Source organism: Pithys albifrons, chromosome 1, assembly GCF_047495875.1.
Source record: "Pithys albifrons albifrons isolate INPA30051 chromosome 1, PitAlb_v1, whole genome shotgun sequence".
Taxonomy (NCBI): Eukaryota; Metazoa; Chordata; class Aves; order Passeriformes; family Thamnophilidae; genus Pithys; species Pithys albifrons.
The window spans coordinates 83,491,887-83,512,539 of record NC_092458.1 but is presented as its reverse complement, the minus strand read 5'-3'; the positions used below and the strand labels follow the sequence as shown (position 1 = coordinate 83,512,539).

Sequence of the window (20,653 nt, the reverse complement as noted above, 5' to 3'; positions counted from 1 at the left end):
GCTCATTCAGCCTTTCAACTAGTCACATTGGGCTGCTGAATGGTCTGAAAATAGCAGTGTCTCCGTGGCAGACTCTACAGTACCAAACACATTTGGGATATTAAAGAAATAAACAGTGAGCATACACAGAGATAGATTAAAAACTTTCAGCAGAGAGCCCCCTTTTAGATCCTGAAGAAATCCAGCCACAGCATCAGCAGTGGCAGATGATCTGGTCAGTTACTCACTGTACAGTGCCAGAAATGCACAATTTATATAAAATTAAACTGTTTGACAAAAAAATATATAAGGCTACAGGAGTCCTCAGCAGTCTTTTCATGAAGGATTTATCTTCATAAATCTGGGCCAAATCATTCAATAAAAAAGTAGAAAGTTCTTTCTGAAGGATAGGAAAGGGAGGTAAATTACAAATAGTTATTATCTTCAACAGCTCAAGGCTGCTCTTAAAAGATTAAAAAAAGCCCAAACACCTAAACAGAAAATAGCTTCCAAATCAGAAGGTCTAGATTGGTCCAATTTAATTGGAAATGAAAAAGATGACCTTAGGGGAACTTACTACTGTTTCAAATTGTCCAGCACTCCAAACAAGAAACAGTGACCAAAGCAGTACAAGAATCATTAACTCCCTGACCATGGATTTTGTTGGTCAAGTGGCTCATTCATGCAGATCCCAGTATGCAGAAGTTACGGGGGTTTTTTGGCTTCCGGGGGCAAATTGATCCTGATTCAGCCTATTTTTTTCCTACTGAAATCATGGATCATACAGAACTTACACTCATCTCCCAGGATCTAACCCTGGAGTATATATGTACATGCTCAACACAGTTTTGCCTCCTTGTCCACTGACAACACAATCCATGCCAAGGTAAGGGCTGCATTGTCCATGCTTCACGTAACACTGAACCCTCCTCTCAGAATTCAGAGCATAATAATACTGTGAATCATGCCTACCTCTTCCCCACCACTCTCTCTCCAGCAGCAATGTCACTTTGGGTGATGGGCAACATGACCCTCCACTGCTGCTTCTTTTGTGAATAAATGCCTTTAGTGGTAGCAAGGGTGCGAATTTGGTTAATCAGTGGGGAGCAGGACAAGTCTTTGCAATAGGGATGTATCTCAGGGATAAACCAAAGAAACTGCAGTAGATATATTCAGAAGTGGGTAATAAGACTCCAAACATCAGATGTTTGATAGTAGATTCTTCCTACAGAGACTTCAGTAGATGTTACCTCCAGTGTCATCAACGTAAAGTAATTTCTAGGACGAGGGAGTCAGTTTTAGATACGCTTACAACTTTCTGCTATCTCCTTACTTCTGCTAGAATTAAATAAAATCCATGCCTGGGGTTCAGAAATTGTATTTGAGAATACTAAAATGCCCCAAACCAGAGGTGATTTGGGATTTTGTGGCTCCCATCTGTGGAGGCTGTTTCAAATGACTACATGCAGCCTTCCTGTCTGCCTGATACAAGCAACTTAGAGCAACACACCGGACCCCACAAAATGACAAAAGTACACTTCACATGGAATGCCTGCTCACTGATGGAAGAGCTGGAAGAAGCCACACACACAGTTAGTGTTCTCAAAGGAATTTTGATGTCAGCTTTCCACAGATTTCATGTATCTTTCAAAATCTGTTCTCTGTCACTCTGCACAAAAGCCATTTTCATCCCTCATAGCTGTGTTGGGCAGAGATGCACCTGCTAATGTCCTCAGTGCTACAGCTGTGGATGCTGAGAGAAGTGGACAGCAATGGTCAGCCTGATGTGCTCTTCCCACACACCCTTCCCTAAAAACATTCAATTGGGGTTTCTTAAATTTATTTTTTATGTTATTTACAGGTTCAAATGGAAGACAGTTGCCACTAATAGCTAATCACCAACTTCTACAGACATCTTGTTGGCTAGTGCTCAACCTTTCCCTCTCAGCCAATAACCTCCCTAAGCCCCACTGGGCGTACTTCTCTTCCCATACCACTGTCAAAGACTACATGTTCTGATCCAACACAGCATTAGTTATTTTCTTAAAACAACCAAGTTAAAGACTGGATCCCTTTGGACAGTTCTGGCTTCTTCTGAGTCATATGCATATATACCTACATATATATCTAAGAAACCTGAAAAACTAATTACTGTTTCTTAAATGTCCACCAAGATACCCCAAGGCAGCCTACTTTTAAATAGTGCTGAAATCCTCAAATCAGGAAATTTTAAGGTTTCTGAAATGAAACATCCTGCAATGTTTTAGAGAGTTGGGGCTATTTAGTCTGCAAAGGGAAGGCTCTGTGTGACCTTTCAATACTTAAAGGAGGATTATAAGGAAAATGGAAAGAGACTTTTTACAACGGCTTGTAGTTATAGGGCAAGGGGTAATGGCTTTTAACTAAAAGAGGATGGATTTATTGTAAGAGTGATGAAGCACTGAAGCAGGTTGCCCCGAGAAGCTGTGGTTGCCCCATTCCTGGAACTGTTCAAGGCCAGACTGATGGAGCTTTGAGAAACCTGTGTAATGGAACGTGTACCAGCCCATGGCAGGAGCTTGGAACTAGATGATCTTTAAAGTCCCTTCCAATCCAAAGCAGTCTAGGATTCTACGAAAAGGAGATATTCACATCCTAGTTAATTTGGGTAATTTTAGGCAAAGAGTCTTCTGAACTTGACACATAAAAAAAGAAAAATTAAAAGCTCAGAGTCTGAAAAGTCTTTTTTCCTTAAATTGCGTACCCGCTGGCATTATAAGTACAATAAAAATTTGGGCTTTTAATGTTTCAAATTCCTTAGAAGTAAGAAAACCAAACAGTGGCTCGTAATGCATCTAATACAAAACTAAAAGCCCTAAAAGATGCCCATATATTTATATACATATTAGTTGGCTCCGGTTTTCATTTGAAAGTTTAGTTGGATATTTTTCTGGAAGTGCAAAAATAATATTGTGGGCAATACCACCCCTCTGAAATAAAAGGAACTTAGATAAAGAATAGCCTACTGCATCTTCAAAAAGTAGCATGTTTCTTAAGTTCTGTGTGCATTATATTTGCAATTTACATGGGAGTTTGTAACAGCAGTGCTGCTCCCTGGGTGTTACTTACTTTGGATGGACTTCTCTAAGGCTGAGTTTACACAGCTGTGGAAGGAGAACCTAGCCACAATCAATTAAAAAGTGCAACACAAATCCTTTGGACAGCATTCTCAGGCTGTCCTGCTGTTGAGACAGCTACTATTCTCCAAGAATGAGTGCTCTAACTGTATTAAACTTAGTCCTAACCAAAATAAGCTTTTACTAATTTTCACCATTTAAGAAACATAAAGACTTGCCTTTGTCATTTAAAGTTTAAGCTGACTAAGCCTCATGGAAACAGAACATTAAGGAACTAAAGCAATTAATTCCATTTACAGAGGTTAGAAGAGTCTCTGGGTTTTAGACATGATGGGCTTGTATGGTCTGTGCTTCTTATTCATGTGAACTCTCAGTTTATGCCTTGATAGGTGGCAAAATAAGTCCCTTTTGTTTTCCTCTTGATAGCAGAGTGATGCTGAGCTGATCCTAATAGGTCACCACTGTGCTGGCATTACCTGCACTTCTGATTAGTAAACAACTAGAATAAGCAGGCAAATGAAACCCCAGATGCCCTGTCTTTGTGTAGGACATATTTATTACCAACTTGTTGAATCCTACACACAAAGAAAGCCTCAGGGAATGTAGTATGTCTACAAGCCAATGTAAAAAAGCACTGATAAAAAAAAAAAAAAGAGGATAAATAAGCAGGCAGCTGAAAAGCCTGAAGTCTAACTAACTCACCAGCACATCAATAATACAATAATGTCATCAACCCACTGTGGACTCTGAACAATGCTTTTTCTGTTGTTCAGCTAATTAGTAAAAGAAGAGATTAAGGTCTTTAATTTCACTTGCTTTCTCTTTCTTCCCTCTTTTTACCTGGAGGGTGTGCATATATGTGTACATATGTATCTCCTAAACACAGAGGAAGTACATACATTAAGATGTGGGAAACATGAAGCGGAGTGTGAGTTTGGCTTTATTTCCAAAATCTACATGATTTCACATTTCCATGTACTGCGACTGCAAGGAGTCAGATGTGTGTGTATGTTATGGGGTGGGAGGGGAGGGGGGAAGCTGAACTGAGGATATGAATTTTAATCAGTTTCCTGAATGAATACGACACTGTATTTCCCCCTACTCTCCTTCGGATGACAATTCAGAGGAGATAACCTAATCCTTTGAAAAACCCTGAAGGGAAAGTTTGTTTTTACCATAACAAATGCAACAAAAGAAGAGGGAAGCTGGGGGATGGGGGGGGGGGGGGGGCGGACAAATTAAATGTCAAACTTTCTCTCCTTACTTGGAGATAACAGCATACTAGGAAACCTTCTCAGAAGCTTAACATAAATGCAGTTAAGCTGTTGCCAGTTGCAGTAAACCTCTCTCTCACCTTTCTTTCTCTCTTTCAAGATATCTTTGAATGCCTTCGCCTTCATCATAAATCAGACCTGTGAGCAATTATCACTCCAGCCGGATGGCAGCAGCTTGAGTGGCCACTGCTATTCCACTGCTGTAATCTGCACTTTGTCAGGTTACACTACCCTTGATGAAATTTCACATTTCTTTGCCAATGAGCGTTACGTCTCTGTTTATGACTCATTATCTTTGCAGCAGAGAGCTGTGAATCTCATTCCTCTCCTTGTATTTTTTTAAGCAGCACGGACCACCCGGAAGTGCTGAGCAACCTCAGCACCCCACTGTGGAGTCTCAGAGCATCCCACTAGGATGGGGTTGTGCTGCTGCCTCAGATACTTTTACCCTGAGGGCATCTCTCAGCGCCTTGGAGGGAGACTGGACACAGACACTGTCCTCTGGCCCCTGAGGAGGCCACCATCAGCACACGGTGCTCATACCACTGTCACAACTCTCAAAGAAGCTCTGCGTTGTTGCCATTCCCTTTCCCATCCACGCAGCCCTTGCCTGACAGGCTCTTGACAGGTTCTCTCAGCCCCGCCAGGCCCCAGACTGCAACTTGCTGCCCTAGCTGAGAAGGGGGGCTCTTTGGCGAGTCTTTCAGGCAGGAGTTAATACGATAAAAACCCCAAACAACCCCAACATTCCACCGTACCAAAAGGGCCCGGGCTCCAGCCTTCAACTCTGGCAAAGTTTGTGAACGCTGCCCTGGTACCACACGGGGTGGCACATCCCTTAAGGACCTTTCCAGCGCTCCATCTTTCTGCCTTTACGAGGGGATTTTTAACCCCCCTCCTCAGTTTATTTATTTTTAAACAACCCCCCCCCAAAACAAACCAACGCGGAGAGCACACCCGGTCCCCCACCCTAACCAACTACATCCCCACGCACGGCCGTCAAAGCAGGCATGAAACAGCAGGCAGAGAGAACGAGAGAGCGAGAGAGAAGTGAGAGAGGAGTCACTCACCGTTGGCGGCGACACAGAGGTTTCCAGAGCCACTTTGCACTAAGAAGGACTGAGGGACAAACTCTTCTTCAGAGTCGGACCCCGCGGCCCCGCGGGCAGCGCCGTCGCCCAGCGACCGCCCCGGGCCGTCATTGGCCGGCGGCGAGCGCGGAGGGGAGGGGGACTGCGAGCGGGGGGTGGAGGAGGCGGACGAACAGGGCAGGGGGGGACCTGTGGCCACAGACACACATACACACAGAGAGGGGGGGGGAGACACAGAAAGAAATAAAATGAACAAAAAACACGGCAAAACACGGACAGAGAGACAATAAAAATCGAGCTGGGGCACGAGGGAAGGCAGCCCCCGCTCCCACCCGCTGCCCCACTGCGCGTACCTGACCCCATCGCCTGCTGCCCCCGGGCTGGCTCCGTCCCTTAGAACTCCTGTCCGCCCCTTAAAACTCATATCCACCAGGGATATTGTTGGAGGCTTTTTGTTTGGTTGGTTTAGTTTTTTTTGTTTTGGTTTTGATTTTTTGTTTTTGTTTCGTTTTGTTTTTGTTTTTGTTTTGTTGTTGTTGTTGTTGTTGTGTTTTGTTTTGTTTTGGGTGGGGTTTTTTTGTAAGATTTTGGTACTGGAGCTAGCCCCTGGTGTGCGAGACGCCCTGCGCACTCATCGCCAGTGGGGCCAAGTGTCGAAGCCCTGCTGCATCGCACCAAAGGGAAAGCTTTGCCCGGACGTTCTGTGAGGTAAATTACGTTAGATTCCATGTGAAAAGTGTGAAGTCCTTCTGGGGATTGGTCTAACCATTCCCTTACCGGGTTTATACAAGCAAACAGCCCAAGACCTCCATCGTGCCAGCAGGAGGTGGAGGAGAGATCTGGGCATTGCCAATGTAGTGTAGAAGCACATCAGCAACCCACCACTCTGATACAGGGCAGAAGTACAGCTCAGAGCAGCATAATTTCATTGATTAAATTATGAAAAAGGCAGCAAAGCAGGTTAAAAGATTATATTTTACACAGAGCTGTGCCTGACTGAGGAAGAGCTACTGACTGCAAAGAAATTGAAGCTCTGTACATGTAGGGTAAGTAGATTCAATTGGAAAAGCATACTGTAAGCAACTAATGGTTATCAGGGTCTTACTCCAATCATATTTTAAAACAAACCCCCAAACTGGTGAAAAAACTATCAGGCAAACATGGAGGTCAAATATGTGCAGTACATCAATAAAAACAGGGGGAATATGAACACAGACATATAATACAGGACAATGCATTTAAACATGAGCCTTTTCCCTTGCTACATTTGATCTGAAAGTCATAATGATTAATCTCCCACATTTTCCCAAATACTGAAATGTTACCATGCAAAATCCATCAAAATAAAATAGTCAGAACAAGAAAACCAGCAAACTTTAAAAATTTATCTGTGTCTAGAAAAGCACATTTTGAACATAACATAGCACACTACATAGCTGTACAATATTTCTCACTAAACACAAGAAACACTTTAGAGAAGGACACAAACCCAAAACAATGAAATGAGTTTAACATTAAACCCCACAAAGCCAGTTCTACTATGTTTCCTTCCACCTTGGTCATCAGTTTTGCTCATTGTAAGCCCTTGGATGTCACCTCCTTGACATATGCCAATTTTATAAACTGTTAATTATAGTCAGAGCAGAAATTGTGGTGTCAGAGGCAAAGCCGGGAACCAGGGACAATATAGGACTATACCTGTGTTTAGAGACACTTGTCACCCAAAGGAGAAAAGCCAGACTTGGTGAAGACCCTATGCTGCCTCATGTGCAGCATGCAGACTGAGAGATGAAATTGTGAGCCCTGTGTGTTTTGTCATGATCAGCAGTGGAGTCATCTGGGTCTCCTTCTTCCTGACAGGTCTCCAGACAGAGAAGTTACTGCTTTAGGAATGCAGCTTTTAAGGAACTGCAGCCCACTTCACACTCCTTGACCCTTTTTATGGTGCCAAGGCTGTAACTTTCCCATTGTGCTAACTACTAGTAAGAGCTGGAGAGAGATGGGGGGGGGAAAGGTAGCATATGCAAGTGGATGAGCACTGTTTTCCCTGTTGCAGTCCCTGACACGCAAACAGAGATTCAGCTCTAACTCTGATCTGCTCTTGAAAGAGAAAAGTCTGCCCTGCGTCATCTTCTTTGTGGCAATAGAGATTTGATGAGCCCTGACATGTAACAAAGTTTAAATCAGGACTTTGATTTGCTATGCTTTCATTACAAAACACAGTGACATATCTTTCTAATCCTATGTAGTCAGGGGCTGAATTCTAGTGTGATGATGAGTGAAATGGAAAGAAAGTGTTAAATCAGTGTCTTTCTATAGACCCATACAGTTTTTCATTGTACTTCATAAGGAGAGGACACATTTTTCCAGCCATTGAGAAAGACAAACTAGATTAAAAAATTTATGTCAAGCCTCTGACTCATTTACACAAAGACCAGTAAAAATGCATTAAAAGGAGGTTAATGGTGTGACTACCTGACAAAAAAAAAAAAGAAAGAAAAAAAAGGTGTGTTAAATTGCAATGGAACTCCAATGCTCTCCCTGTGTTTTGCTCAGGCAGCACGCTTGGCATAACTATACATGAGTTCTGTAGTCCAGACAAAAAGAGCAGGAGCAGAATGAGCTGAATTTCGAACTGTAAACCTAGAAGCAAAATGTCAGCTTTTGTCAGGCCACATCAGAAAGTTTCTGCCATTTCCACATGGTTGCAGGTGTTTGGGTTTGGGGTTTTTTTGGGGATTTTTTGTATGAGCTTTCCCCATCTCCCAGTATTACAGTTTTGGCAAGGATAAAAATAAAAAGAAAGAATAGAACTATAACCCAAACCTCTTTAATTACAGCTTTGGATTTTAATCAAATACACCATTGCAGAATGCACACGAGAAGATCCCATGGGCTTTCACGGTCATTACATGCACTTCCAGCAGTGCATGAGCTGACCTTTACAAGGGAAGGTTCCCTAGGAATTGTGCATACTAACCACGTTGCTGAGGGCTGCACTGCTCTGAAGAGCACCAGCATATACCACACCACACTCCCTGGAAAAGTCCCTTTTGGGCACAAATGATGGGGGGGATGCAACAGGAGTTTTACTAGCTGCCAGATGGAAGGTGTGCTCTAGTCAGCTCTGCTGACAATACCCAATGAAAATGGATATCCAAAGCAATACCTTCCTTTTTAACAAGTCAACAACTCTGTTTGTAAAGCAAGTGTGTGTTAAGTTGTGGATCCTTTAAGAGAATTGCCTCCTTTTTTCGTGCTTGGACAGAAACCCAAGAATTAAATCTGACCTTTTCACAAAAATTAAACTGAGAGAGAGGTGAAAGCTATAAGTTTATATCCTTCTCAGAGAAATATCTCATTGAATTTACTGCAACTGCAGGTCCAAGTAAAACAAGCAGGATTTGGCCTGTAAACTTTCATTCCAGCTGCCAGAGCAAAATTTCTAATTGATTAGTACAAAATGAATTCACAGCAATACTGGGTTGCTATGGAACCTGAGCAAGTAGAACAAGTTGCTTTGCAGTATGTGCTGTTTCTCCTTCAAAAATACAAAACAGAAGGACTAGATAACACATTCATTATGCGCAGTCTTGCAGTTTGGAAGTTAACTCAAAGAAAAACAAACCAGACTCCAAGTATGGGCCCCTTGGCATCAATTTCTAACAATCATATATCTGCTTGCAGTGAACAGTCAAAACTATGTTCTTTGGACTCAAGGCAGGAATAATAGACGTTGAATGTCTCTGTATGAATGATATGTTACTTGCACATATTCAGAGGAAAACAGAACAGAGCATTCTATTTTATCTATGTGCCAGTATTCCAGATTAAAATTTAAAAAAAAAAATCAGGGGAAGATATGTTACAGTCTCTGGTAGATTTATGAAAGCACTTAGGAAACACAAACTTTGGAAATAGGTTAGTACAAAGAACCTGTTTCCCAGCTTAACCAAGGAACTCTGCAATATTCAGGTATCTGCTTCAAATTGAAGGAAGAGACTACTAGAGCAGACCCTAAATCGTTATGGGAAAGTAAGACAAACAATAAACATGCCTTCATTTTATGCTGCACATTTGGCTGTAATATTTCAGACTGACTAGAATTACTCTTGTCTCTCGCAGGATTTGGCCTTCTGAGATCAACGGCTGATTTAAAATGGGTGTATTCATGCTGGTGTGAATAGAAGAGCTGCCAGAAATACGGAACATTCAAGGAGATACTTTTAAAGGTCAGTAAATTGTTTCATGGACTGTATTAAGTGGATTATACTCATATGTTTATAATTTGTCCCAAAAGAGGTGAAAAAGAGTAGATATACAAAAGCTGACTTTTCGCAGAACTGAAATGACAAAGCAACAGATTTAATAGTGTTCAATATACACAGAATGGTATTATCTGCAATCAATAAATCAGTAATAACAGCTTTTTTCCCCTAGTAACTTCTTCTGTTAAGGTTCATCCAAGAACCTTTAAGGGCTTTACAAGCATTGGGTATGTAAACTTTGAAATACTGTTATCAGATCTGTTGGGATCTGTTATCAGATTGGCTGATACAATGGTCAGAAGGCTGGAACACTTCTATGAAGACAGGCTAAGAGAGCTGGGGTTGTTAAGCACGCAGAAGAGAAGGCTCTGGGGAGACCTTCTAGCAGCCTTCTCAGTCCTTAAAGGAGACTTGGACTTGTAGAAAAGAGGGATAGTGACTTTTTACACATGCTGATAGTAACAGAACAAGAGGGAACAGTCTTAAAGAGGAGAGATTTAGATTAAATACTAGGAAGAAATTCCTTACTGTGAGGGTGGTGAGGCTTTGGCACAGGTTGCTCAGAGAAGCTGTGACTGCCCTATCCCTTGGAAGTGTTCAATTCTTGGTTGGGCATGGCTTTGAGCAACATGGTCTAGTGGAAGGTGTCCCTGCCCATGACAGGAGGGTTGGAATGAGATGATCTTTTAGACCTGTTCCAATCCAAATCATTCTGTGATTCTATGAATTAGATTTTCTGAGGAGCAGACTTACACTTCTGACAGATAAGGAAACTGAGGCAGAAAGATGTGTAATAATTTGATTCAAGATTCTGTTATTTCCTGCCTAGTGTAACCACGAAATAGTCTAAAGGCTGTTTGTCACACTCAAAATACTTTAAATTAGCAGAATTCCCACTAGAAAGGAATGACAAGCATGGGCAGAAGTAGTGTCATTGTGATTTCCTCAATACAGTGACTTCTCACATAAGAAGTTTTGCATGGTCATACCACTGATAATGCTTAGCCTTTGTACCACCTTAAAATAGGAAAGTTTCTAACCATGGTACTGGTGCACCAATGTTGGTAAGCATCATTACAAACAGAAGACATCACAGTACAGCTCTGGCCTTTAAGACATGGCTATGCACTGTGGGTTCAAAGGAAAGCTGTGTAAATGATAGCAGAGTATTCTGTAGTGTGCTGGCTGGGTGTAATATCCCCTCAAAGGAAAGAAAGTGTAAACAGATAAACTTTCTTTTTATGTCTTCCTTTCACTTCACACAGGAGTTTTGAGTGATTTTTATTGAAACAGAAACCAAATCTTATTGATCAATATTAAAACTGTAGAGAGTCTTGTGCTGGAGAAAACCATGACCTGCCTAAAAAAATGCTTAGGTACCTCTGTCTGAGAAAAAGAAATAAATTATTAAATTAGGCTTTAACTCAGGCAGTTTCATCTCATACCGTATCTGATTGCTTAAAACCCCACAAACATGAAGCAGTCCTGCAGGGCTGAGATCTTGTGTGAGAGCTATATTTGCAAAGTGGCAAGCAGGGACATCCACTGGATTGCTGACACACAGGAGTAGGTGGAAAGGGCAGTGCCCTGCCTGCACAACAGCATTCAGTTCCCTGTAGACTATAAAAGGCAGTGATTTGCTCCACTAGTATTTCAGAACATCAGAGATTCTGCTGGATTGAGGAGGGGAAGGGGACAATATCTGCCATTTTAATTTTGAAGGTGAAAGGGAATGTATATGAAGATGAGCCTTGATTATCCCATGTTAGAAGACTGGTTTAGCATCCAGGAGCCTCACTCTCTCAGAGATGGAGAAAGAAGGAATTTTTCTAAGGGACAAACGGCATTCATGCCTTTCTCATGGCAGCATATCAAGCCTTTCTAGTGGACAGCATAATACACCTCTGGAAAAAAGCAAGCTGAACTAGCTGTCTGGCAAAATGTGTCAATGAATCATAGGAGTAAGGAGTTGTTGTGCAGATTTATTGCTCCTCTTTAACAATAGGTGGTCACAACACTCTTAGTTCAACAGGGAATATATATCTTGTGTTTAAAATTGATTAAAAAAGCAGTCTTAGAAAACTACTCTTAGTTATTTATATTTCCTGAATTTCCACCTGCACTTATGTTTATTTTATTTAATTTAATTTTGTGGGTTTGATTTATAGTTATAAAGCCAGTGGGAAAAATGAATGAAACAAAGGGGACAAATGAATATCTTCTTAACAAGAAAAACCTGGGCAGCTGCCATGTCACCAAAATTAAGAAATGAGTAGTTGTACTTTGAAAATGAGAAATAATCACATGCCCTGTGTGAAGACTGGCATACTGGGGGAAAAGGGCCATGCGAGGTTAAGAAGGAATGAATAAATTCACCTGGGCTGAAGTGGACTATGAAGAACACATGTTACATGGGCTTCACCTGCCTTCTGGGTGATTTATGCTACCCTTCCACATTGTGCTTTTTCCCTCCCCTATGCTGGGAAGTTAGGCAATGATTTTCTTTTATCCATTTAGCAGGATAGTGCATTTTCTATCAAGGAAGTGACAGTCACTATTAGCAGGGACTTGGGAACGCTCTTGTTTGTACAGGGCAGACCTTGGGCAGGCCCTCCTTCGGGTGAAAACATCTAGAATGGCAACAGCTCTGTGAGGATTGATGTGAGGGTGGGATATATAAAAGCATGACAGCTGAATGCCTGTTATCTGCCTCTGTCCCTGCACAGATCACAGACCGAGCGTTTGGGCCTTATGCAATTATTTCCCAAATTAAGCAGAAGGTAGAAAAGGACAAGGAGCAACAAAACTTCAGATCTCCTTTCCCCCCAGCTCCTGAGGTTACTAACATGACCCAAAACAGCAGAAAACAATTATCCATTGAGCAAGATGGAGAGGAGCAGGGAGGAAATTGTTCCCTTCTGAAATGCAGTTCCTCCAGGGCTTGGGGTACTCTGGAGAAGCACAACCAGACTTACATTTTTTTTGCAAACAGAAGAAAATAATACGGCAGATTTTCAGAAAATTACATGGGCAATTGCCCGAGCCGGATACTCAGCTTGCTCATTTGTAGGCACAACAGTAGAAACAGATTGTATAAGTTAGCTACACAATTTTCTACGACATCCATCTCCAAGGCTGAAATCGTGCTGTTATTTAAAAGCACAAACAGGTAATGTAACTTCCAAATATATGGGAGATTTCTTGTATGCCTTTCAATGTCAAAGAAGTAAGGATCAAAAAAGAAAGACTTTCTTCTGATAGAGACAGTATAAACAATCCTAATCACCACAGAATATTTATATCATGCCTTGTGAAATATTTGTTCAAGTAATTCACATCATCTAAAGTCTTAAAGAAAATACAAGCCCTTAATTGTGGATCAGCATCACAAAAGCTTCTGCAGCTTTACTCAAACTCAACTTGTAAAAGAATAATGTAATCAGTAGCCAGTCTGATGAGCTGCCCGTGAAGTGGCTTCTCTCAATCTGACACTAATGCTCTATCTGATCCAAAACATCCAACATAAAGTATGAAGTTCTCTGCAAATGATTACATGCAAATCTCCTGAAAAGTCTATTTTCCTGTATTTGGACACCAAACTGTAGGTTTTACAGAAATTGCTTTCTCTAAGCTCAATGTTAACAAAAAGGTTTACACTAGCCTTGCAAAACTTTCCCTGATAGGCTTGGTCAAGGCAAAGAACCTTTTCATGCTCCTGTTACCCCAGTAGGGAAGAGTTATTAAACATGGGCCACTGCAAGGTCTTTTTCACCTGCCCTAGCAAATAAAATTTACACAAATATCTTGCAGGGTGGTTAACAGTAATTTTCCAAAATTAACTTTTACGTAATACCAGAGGAAACAAAATGTTGGACCCCAGAAACCAGCCAATATTCATGATAGAGCCCACCTGCCAGGGAGAAAAACTAACTCATCCTACAGCCAAAACACCAAAAAATCAACAAGTTCACCTCATGATCAGTGATACACCTTGGTACTGGCCACTGGTGATGGTTTTAAGACACCTAGTGTATAAAATAGTACATGACGAGTAACTATGCTGTTAAGGAGGAAAATGATTTCCACCTGTTTACTAGACAACCAAAACCGAGCATCTCTTGAAAGGAACAAAGGCTGCAGTTGTTAAGAGAAATTCAAGACTTGTTTGGGGAAACAGAAGGATAATGTGACATTGTGCAGCACAGTCACTATAGGAGCTCCCTGCAGTCAGGGGAAATACAGCCTTATCTTCCAGAGGTGACTTACTCTATCTACAGTTTGAGTGTTTAATTTCTCTTCATTGGCTATACTGGGAGCTTTGGGTGGTTCTTACTTTTGTGTAAGTGAAAGTGGCATGAACCTTGGCCTTGATGTCTAGAAACCTGCCTGAAGGTAAGGCAATCTCACTGAGATGTTTTTGACAGTGGTATTTTGGTTTGCTCCATAATAGATAATCCATATTTGCCCCATCATATGTGCAGACTTAACACTTCCCTTCCAAGCTCATAGACAGAGGTTCTGTGTAGTAGCAGTGGAAATGGAGACTGAACACACAGGCAGCTGGACATAAAAGATTCTGTGAAGGAGATCTTTGAAGAAATGATATCTTATGCTTCTCTTGGGAAGAAACATAGTCTGCCTGAGTAAGTACAGTCCAAAGTCCATATCTCTGGGGTAAGAAAGGTATACTGCAGTGAGATCCCTACCTGTCTATCCCTAAGTGCTCTTGCAAGAAAATTGGGGGTGAAAAGAATGTTGCCTCAATAAAGAGATTGTATCTGTTTCTATTATTGTTAAAATTACTGTTGAATTTGGATTTTTGTGCTGCATAAAACTAATGAACTTGTTCAGCCTCTTACACTTACTGGGGCAGTTTCCTTCTGGTCCTAGTCTTTATCCCCATGACTTGCATCCTTAAAATTATATGGCGGTTGTTTGTCAGTGACTGTTATTTCTTATATTCTAGACAAGCTCCCTTAATTTTGGAAGGACCTTTCTTCCAGTGCATTATTTCAAACAGAGTAAACAGCCTCCCTGCAACATCTAAGAGTCATGGTTCAGAAGATTGTTTTTTTATTTCAGCTAAGAAAAGACATCAAGGCAATTTATTGCTAAAAGACTCTTCTTAGATCAGCTTCTAAAGGGATCTGATTAAGAAAAAGGGTTATTTTCCTTCTCACTGTCTGTGAGCTAGCCCTGAGGCTCTGGACTTGAAGATAGTAGAAAGTGTGAGGCTCCTGCAGAAGGGGAAGCAGGATGGCTGCATCAGAATGATGCTGAGACTCAGTTCACATGCACTAGACACAAGCAGCAGAGTATGGTGCTACACTAAAGGGTGTCCGAGTTACAGCAGCCAGGACCAGCATATAACTGTGTGGGTGTAAACAAAACTGTGTATTCTACACCCTCTAATAATTTCTAATGAACTGTTAACAATGGACCATTTTCAGCAGCTGCTCAGGGCACACCTGACCACTCAGGCTACAAGCTGGGTGTTGCAGAACCCTGTCAGATAGGGAAGTGTTCCTGTTTGCACACTAATGACTCAGGTGTGATAACTCCCCTCCGGGGAGTCATTAGCACCTTTACACCCAGCCTGAGGGGTCATATCTGCTAATGGGCCATCAAAGACTCCAAAAACATCCCATGACTCACAGAGTTAGATCACCCATTGTGGAACTCCCCACCTTGGGGAAGGTACTGGGTGTTCACACCTGAACCTAAGCACTATTATCTTGGGGTTTGGGGACTTCTGGTACCACTTACCAGATCCAGAGAAGGACCAGCATCTCAACAGGATTGTGACTGCCACTCTCAACCAGACTGTGACTGTCATACTCACCAACAGGTTTTTCCTTTCCTTTTGCTTTGTACTCAGGGTGACTATGTGGGGCTCAGTACAGGAGCTATGAACACCATTCTATTTGTTCCTCAGGGTGCTGGGTTATACCTCTGGTTTTTGTGGGTTAAAATCAATTTCCCTTTGTATCATTGCATTTGTGTAATATTTTTATTGATTTGTAACTCTGATTGATAATCTCTTCTGAACTGGGTTCCTTTCTCCTGTTGGTTTACCTTTAAACTAGCACAAGGGGCTGCACAGTGATGTGCTGCTGTGTGTCAGCCTGCAGCATTTGTATGTCTGTATCTCTGCACCCAGGTTGATAGTGGATGCAGTTCCTTTCAGGTTTACTCTAAGAGAGACCCTCTCTGTAACTTGGGGAAGTGTCGGGATTGATTCACATGGAGGAAGTCCTGCAAGAAATGGATTTGGGAAGACAATCAACAAGCCACTGATAATGCTTTAACAACTGATGTTTTTAATATTGTTTGAATGTACAGAATGTCTGGTAAAGTGTATTTTTGCAAAGTCACTGCTTCTTCTTCCCAGAATACCCTGTAAACTCAGGAGTCTGGAGGAAGGTTGAGACATCATGTTACCTGAAACCCTCTCCTATTGAATGTAAATCCCCTTACTCTCATTGGCCCAGAGCCAGACTCCCCTCTTGTTTCTTATTGGTGAATTTGAATCTCTCCAAAGTCCATATAAATCCCTGACCACGAATAAACACTCTCTTTGTTCTTCTCCTTCTCTGGGTGGTTTCTGTGTGTCCTTCTCAAGGGGCTCCCAGGGACTGCATGGTCAGGGAGGGCAGGGAGCACATTTTCTCCTAGGTTATGGAATAACCTCCAGGACTAGGAGAACCATACCGTTGCAGGCGGCATCCTTAGAACAGACAGCACCAATGAGGCAGAAAGAACCCCCAAAGGGTCAGGGAACAACTCTTCAGACCTGTCTGATCTGATCCTTATGCACTGGACTCTCAGTTGGCATCCACTTCACACTCCATGTGCATTTGAATCTTGCACATACCCTGTGACTGGCACAGCTCATTAGAAACCAGACCCATCCTACATCTTCCAGTAATTTCAAAGTTTTGTCTATTTATTCTGCAGGCTTTTCAAGACGTGGACTGCTTTGCCTTGTGTGCATGTGAAGCATGCAAAACTGCAGGACTTTGATCTTTTGTTTAGCCATGAGGTGTTCTTGCAATGCGAACTGTAAGAGTAGGGAAGTTGTTTGTGCTTGAGTAGCTGTAATTATTGTGGAGGAGAGCTGTGCACAATGTTCCCTAGGCAGTGAGAGGCTGAGAGTGTCCCTTCACTACAATCCGCAGGCAGGACAAGTGCTGCGTTTTCAGGGAGGTGAAAGTGAGATCACACACTTACTGAAAAAGCTGCAGAGAAGATGTGCACCTCTCACTGCACTAATCCAAACATTCCCTTTATAAACCTAGCCTTCAGCTTTGTTTTCCCAGAAAAGTTCCTGAATTCTTGCTGAGGCAAAGAGCCAAAATACAACTATGCATCTGTGGATGATGTTCTTCCCTCCTGAGAAAGATTGCCATTAATGGTATTGCCCAAGAAGGTAATGCAGGTATATGACAATATTGAGCCAGAAAAAACTGGTGTTGGACCAAAAATTGTGATTTGCTTTACATTTTTTTCAGGCTTAGAACAGCATTGGAAAATAAAGACCAATAGCCATGCACAAGAAGAAAGGAAATGGATAGAGACAAATTTTCAGGTTATTGAATGACACTTCCAGTCCCCAAAAAAATGAGAACAATCCTTTTTCCTCCAAAATGACTCTATGTCTCTTAGCAGACAACAAACAACTTGCAATACAGTAGCTAAATGTCAGAAAGTTTCAGAGATACCATGGATGTTACTGGTTTTTTTCTCCAAAGCCTTGGTCAGTATCTTTAAAGCTGCAATTTTAATACCTTAATCAGTGCTTTACTGAATTCTGCCCTATAAGAGAAGACTCTCTACTTTGACATTTGTTCAGTTCCCTGCTCAGTAAAAAATAGGAAATTTTTCAAGTCACTATAAAAAGATTGGTGCCAAACAAGACAGATTTTCTGAATAGAGGGAAGGTAATGATAATTTAAACACACTACAGGCACATGAAAATTATTTATGAAAAAATGTTTAAAAATTCCAGTAGTTCTGAGAATGGTGGGCCCTAAGCAGTAGAGCTAAATATGGGGGAAATTATACCCGGTCTCATTCATTCAGCAGTCTCTCTGTCTCTCATTTCCCCCAGTCTCTGTCTGCTTTTCTGAGTAATGGTTAAAGGAACTGGTTATCTCAAAGAAAAAAGCTCTTTTAAAAAGATGAGAGCAATATTACAAAATAATTCAGTGCTTGGAAATACAGCAGCTAAACTCATGTGAAAATGTGATACAGGTTTTGTCAGAACAGAAAACACTGCTGGTCCACCTGATTTACTATTCCTTCCCTACCACTGGCTGGTTCCAGCCATGCAGTGCTCCCATAAAACAGTTAATTACACTCAATGATATAGGGGAAAAACTCTTTCTAATACTACATAGTAACTAAACCTATGCAAGCAAGCAAGATAGCTAATAGAGTTTATTTTTTTCCTGACTGTTGAAACAGTATGTCCTATGTGTATTCCAACTCAATGGTAATTATTTTTCTCAGGTGTTTGCCCCAAAATTAACATGTAACAGGTAGCTTTGCATGCTAGCAATGAAATATTCCCTGCTTTTCCTTTTTAAATGTAATGGTTTTAATCATGGTAAATTGCTAATGGGAGAAGAGAATCCTGACATTGTGGATGAGAGACAGCCTTTACTGGTTATCTTGTCCATCTCTAAGGTAGTTATTCACTGTAGCATAGAAGTCCCTTCTATAAGAAGTCTAATTTTAAATTCCCGATCAATTAATCTGGGCAGCCTGTTCCAGAGTTCCGGAGGTCTAACAACGCCCACTCTCAGATGTGCTTCTGTTATACTGCACTGAACACTCCTGAGTAGGCTGGTGAGCAGACTTAGTAACATAGTGGTTTCTTTTATCTCTAAATTTCATGATTACCTGCCTGACCTCTTTGACAGGCTTGACCTTCTGTACACTATTCAATAGTTTATACAGCTATTTTCTTTCTTACGATTCTTTTTGAACTAAAGGCCTCGATCTGCAAGCACCGTGCAGACCCAGCTGCCTTTCATCAGTCCACATATGTGTCGGCCAAATGCCTACAAGTGGAGAAGCTCTGACTAAACAGCCCTTGAGGCACTTCTGCAGACATTGCAGCAGTTCCACCACATTTTAATGAGCAACTCTGGCTTCAGTTTTGTCCTAATTTTTACCTTTTGTCTATCTGTGCAAGCACTCATATGAGCTATGTTTTCCTCAGACTCTTTTAAATTTTGATTGAGCCACCCTTACATGCACAGAAAAGAGGTTCATTTTTTCTTCTGGACAGTTTTTCAAGTGATACTTTGCATTGAAAAAAACCCACAAGAAAAAAGCAACCATGAAAAAATAAACCCTTGAAAAGTCTAGAAGTGGAAAATCTTTTCAAAATATATGACTATTTGATTTTATACATAATCAGTTGTCTTCAGTTCATAAAGTGTTAAAAATCAAAGGCAGCAAAATGAATGCAAGTGAATCTGGGGAGATTTCTGAAGTCCTGGATGGTCAACAAACTTGATCACTTCTAGGGGCTGCCCAGTTGTGTAGGTTTCCACACTCACTAAGTGTCTTGCTACTTAACCTGCTGGTTCCCTGATTTTTTAACATTAAAAGGAGTGTTATAAAAGATAGAAACCTGTCTGTTGCCCAGCTTTGCTTAGATAAAGAGCCCCCTTAAATCCTCAAAAGGCCTAAAAGTAGCTAATACCATCCAAACTGAGTGAAGCCTAGAATCAAGGTTTCTTACTTCTTGAGGAAAGTCTTCAATTCCAACATTATTTCGGAAGATATCAGTATTACCATGACACACCCATCGTCAGATGGCTTGAAATACTGGCACTCAAATGTTTTCCATTAGTTCTACTGGAAGACTGAAAGAGATTCATGTAGGAAAACACATATGAGACACCCAGTCTTCCTGTACCATCAGAGGGGGAAGGGATTCCATATGATAGGTTGACTAGAACTTCCTCTGCTTATCTTCAAGACCATCTAATTCCTTCCACTTACACTTACAAAGTACAAAAAACACAGAATTTGGATGACTTTTCCATATAGACTGGATTTCTCTCAAACTGTTTGGGACCCAATTTCTCAAATTTTTCCAGGTTTCTTAAACTCCTAAGTTAGGCATGAGCATAAAAGCCACACTTTGCAGACCTTAGTCCTCACATCAAAGAACCAAAATTTGTCTTTCCTTCCCTAAACTGTTTTGTCCCTGACAGAGAGTTCATCAGGTCTTTTTGGTTATGTTGGAGCTTGATTTTTGCACAAATGCAGAGAACTCAGATCTCATGGTGAAGGCAGTATGTATATTTTAGTGTGATTCCTTCTGTAATCAAAGTTATGCCTAAGAGGCAATGCTTGAAATTGTTAACAGACATAATAAGAAACATGGGTTATTTCCAAATATATCTTAAACTATCGAGAGTCATCTGCACACAGACTTCGTACAGAAAGAATGAGTTGTATTTTTAGTGTTCTTGCCTGGAAAAAGCTACTGTCTTATCCTTGTGCCTTTGGGCATGAACTAACACACCACATGCCCACGGGAAACCAACACAGGTTTGGAGATGCTTTAAGAAAAACAAAAGCTCATTGCTCCCTGTCATAGGCTCAGTGTCTACATAAGCTACAGTAAAACTCATTTATGTTTGGGATTCTAGCCATGAGTAGGTAAAGGTGCTGTTGACAAACTGTTCTGCATCTAAAAGTTCCTGAAGGCATTTGTTATCTAAGGGTATTTCAAAAGTATTTCTGGTTGGATCTCTCTGCTGATCCAAAATAACTGTGCTGTGTTCTGTTTTCTCTTTTTTTCTTTCCCTTTACAATTTCTTATATGCTGAAGCTGATGCAAAGATAAATGTGAAAAGGCATGACATTTCCTTTTTGTTAGATGCTTGTGATTTTTATTATGT

At 41.2% G+C, this 20,653-nt stretch overlaps 1 protein-coding gene across 4 annotated transcripts in view; it reads right to left on the bottom strand.

Annotated features, from left to right (window-relative positions):
- TENM4 (teneurin transmembrane protein 4) overlaps positions 1 to 20,653 on the bottom strand; it is a 614,726-nt gene that overhangs the window by 266,481 nt on the left and 327,592 nt on the right. The window contains exon 6 of one of the 4 annotated variants that reach the window (XM_071556826.1): positions 5,440 to 5,649. The exons of the other annotated variants lie outside the window; for them this stretch is intronic. Within the exon in view, the coding sequence (XP_071412927.1) occupies positions 5,440 to 5,649 (210 nt within the window). The remainder of the gene's footprint in view (positions 1 to 5,439; positions 5,650 to 20,653) is intronic. 4 annotated transcript variants of the gene reach the window in all.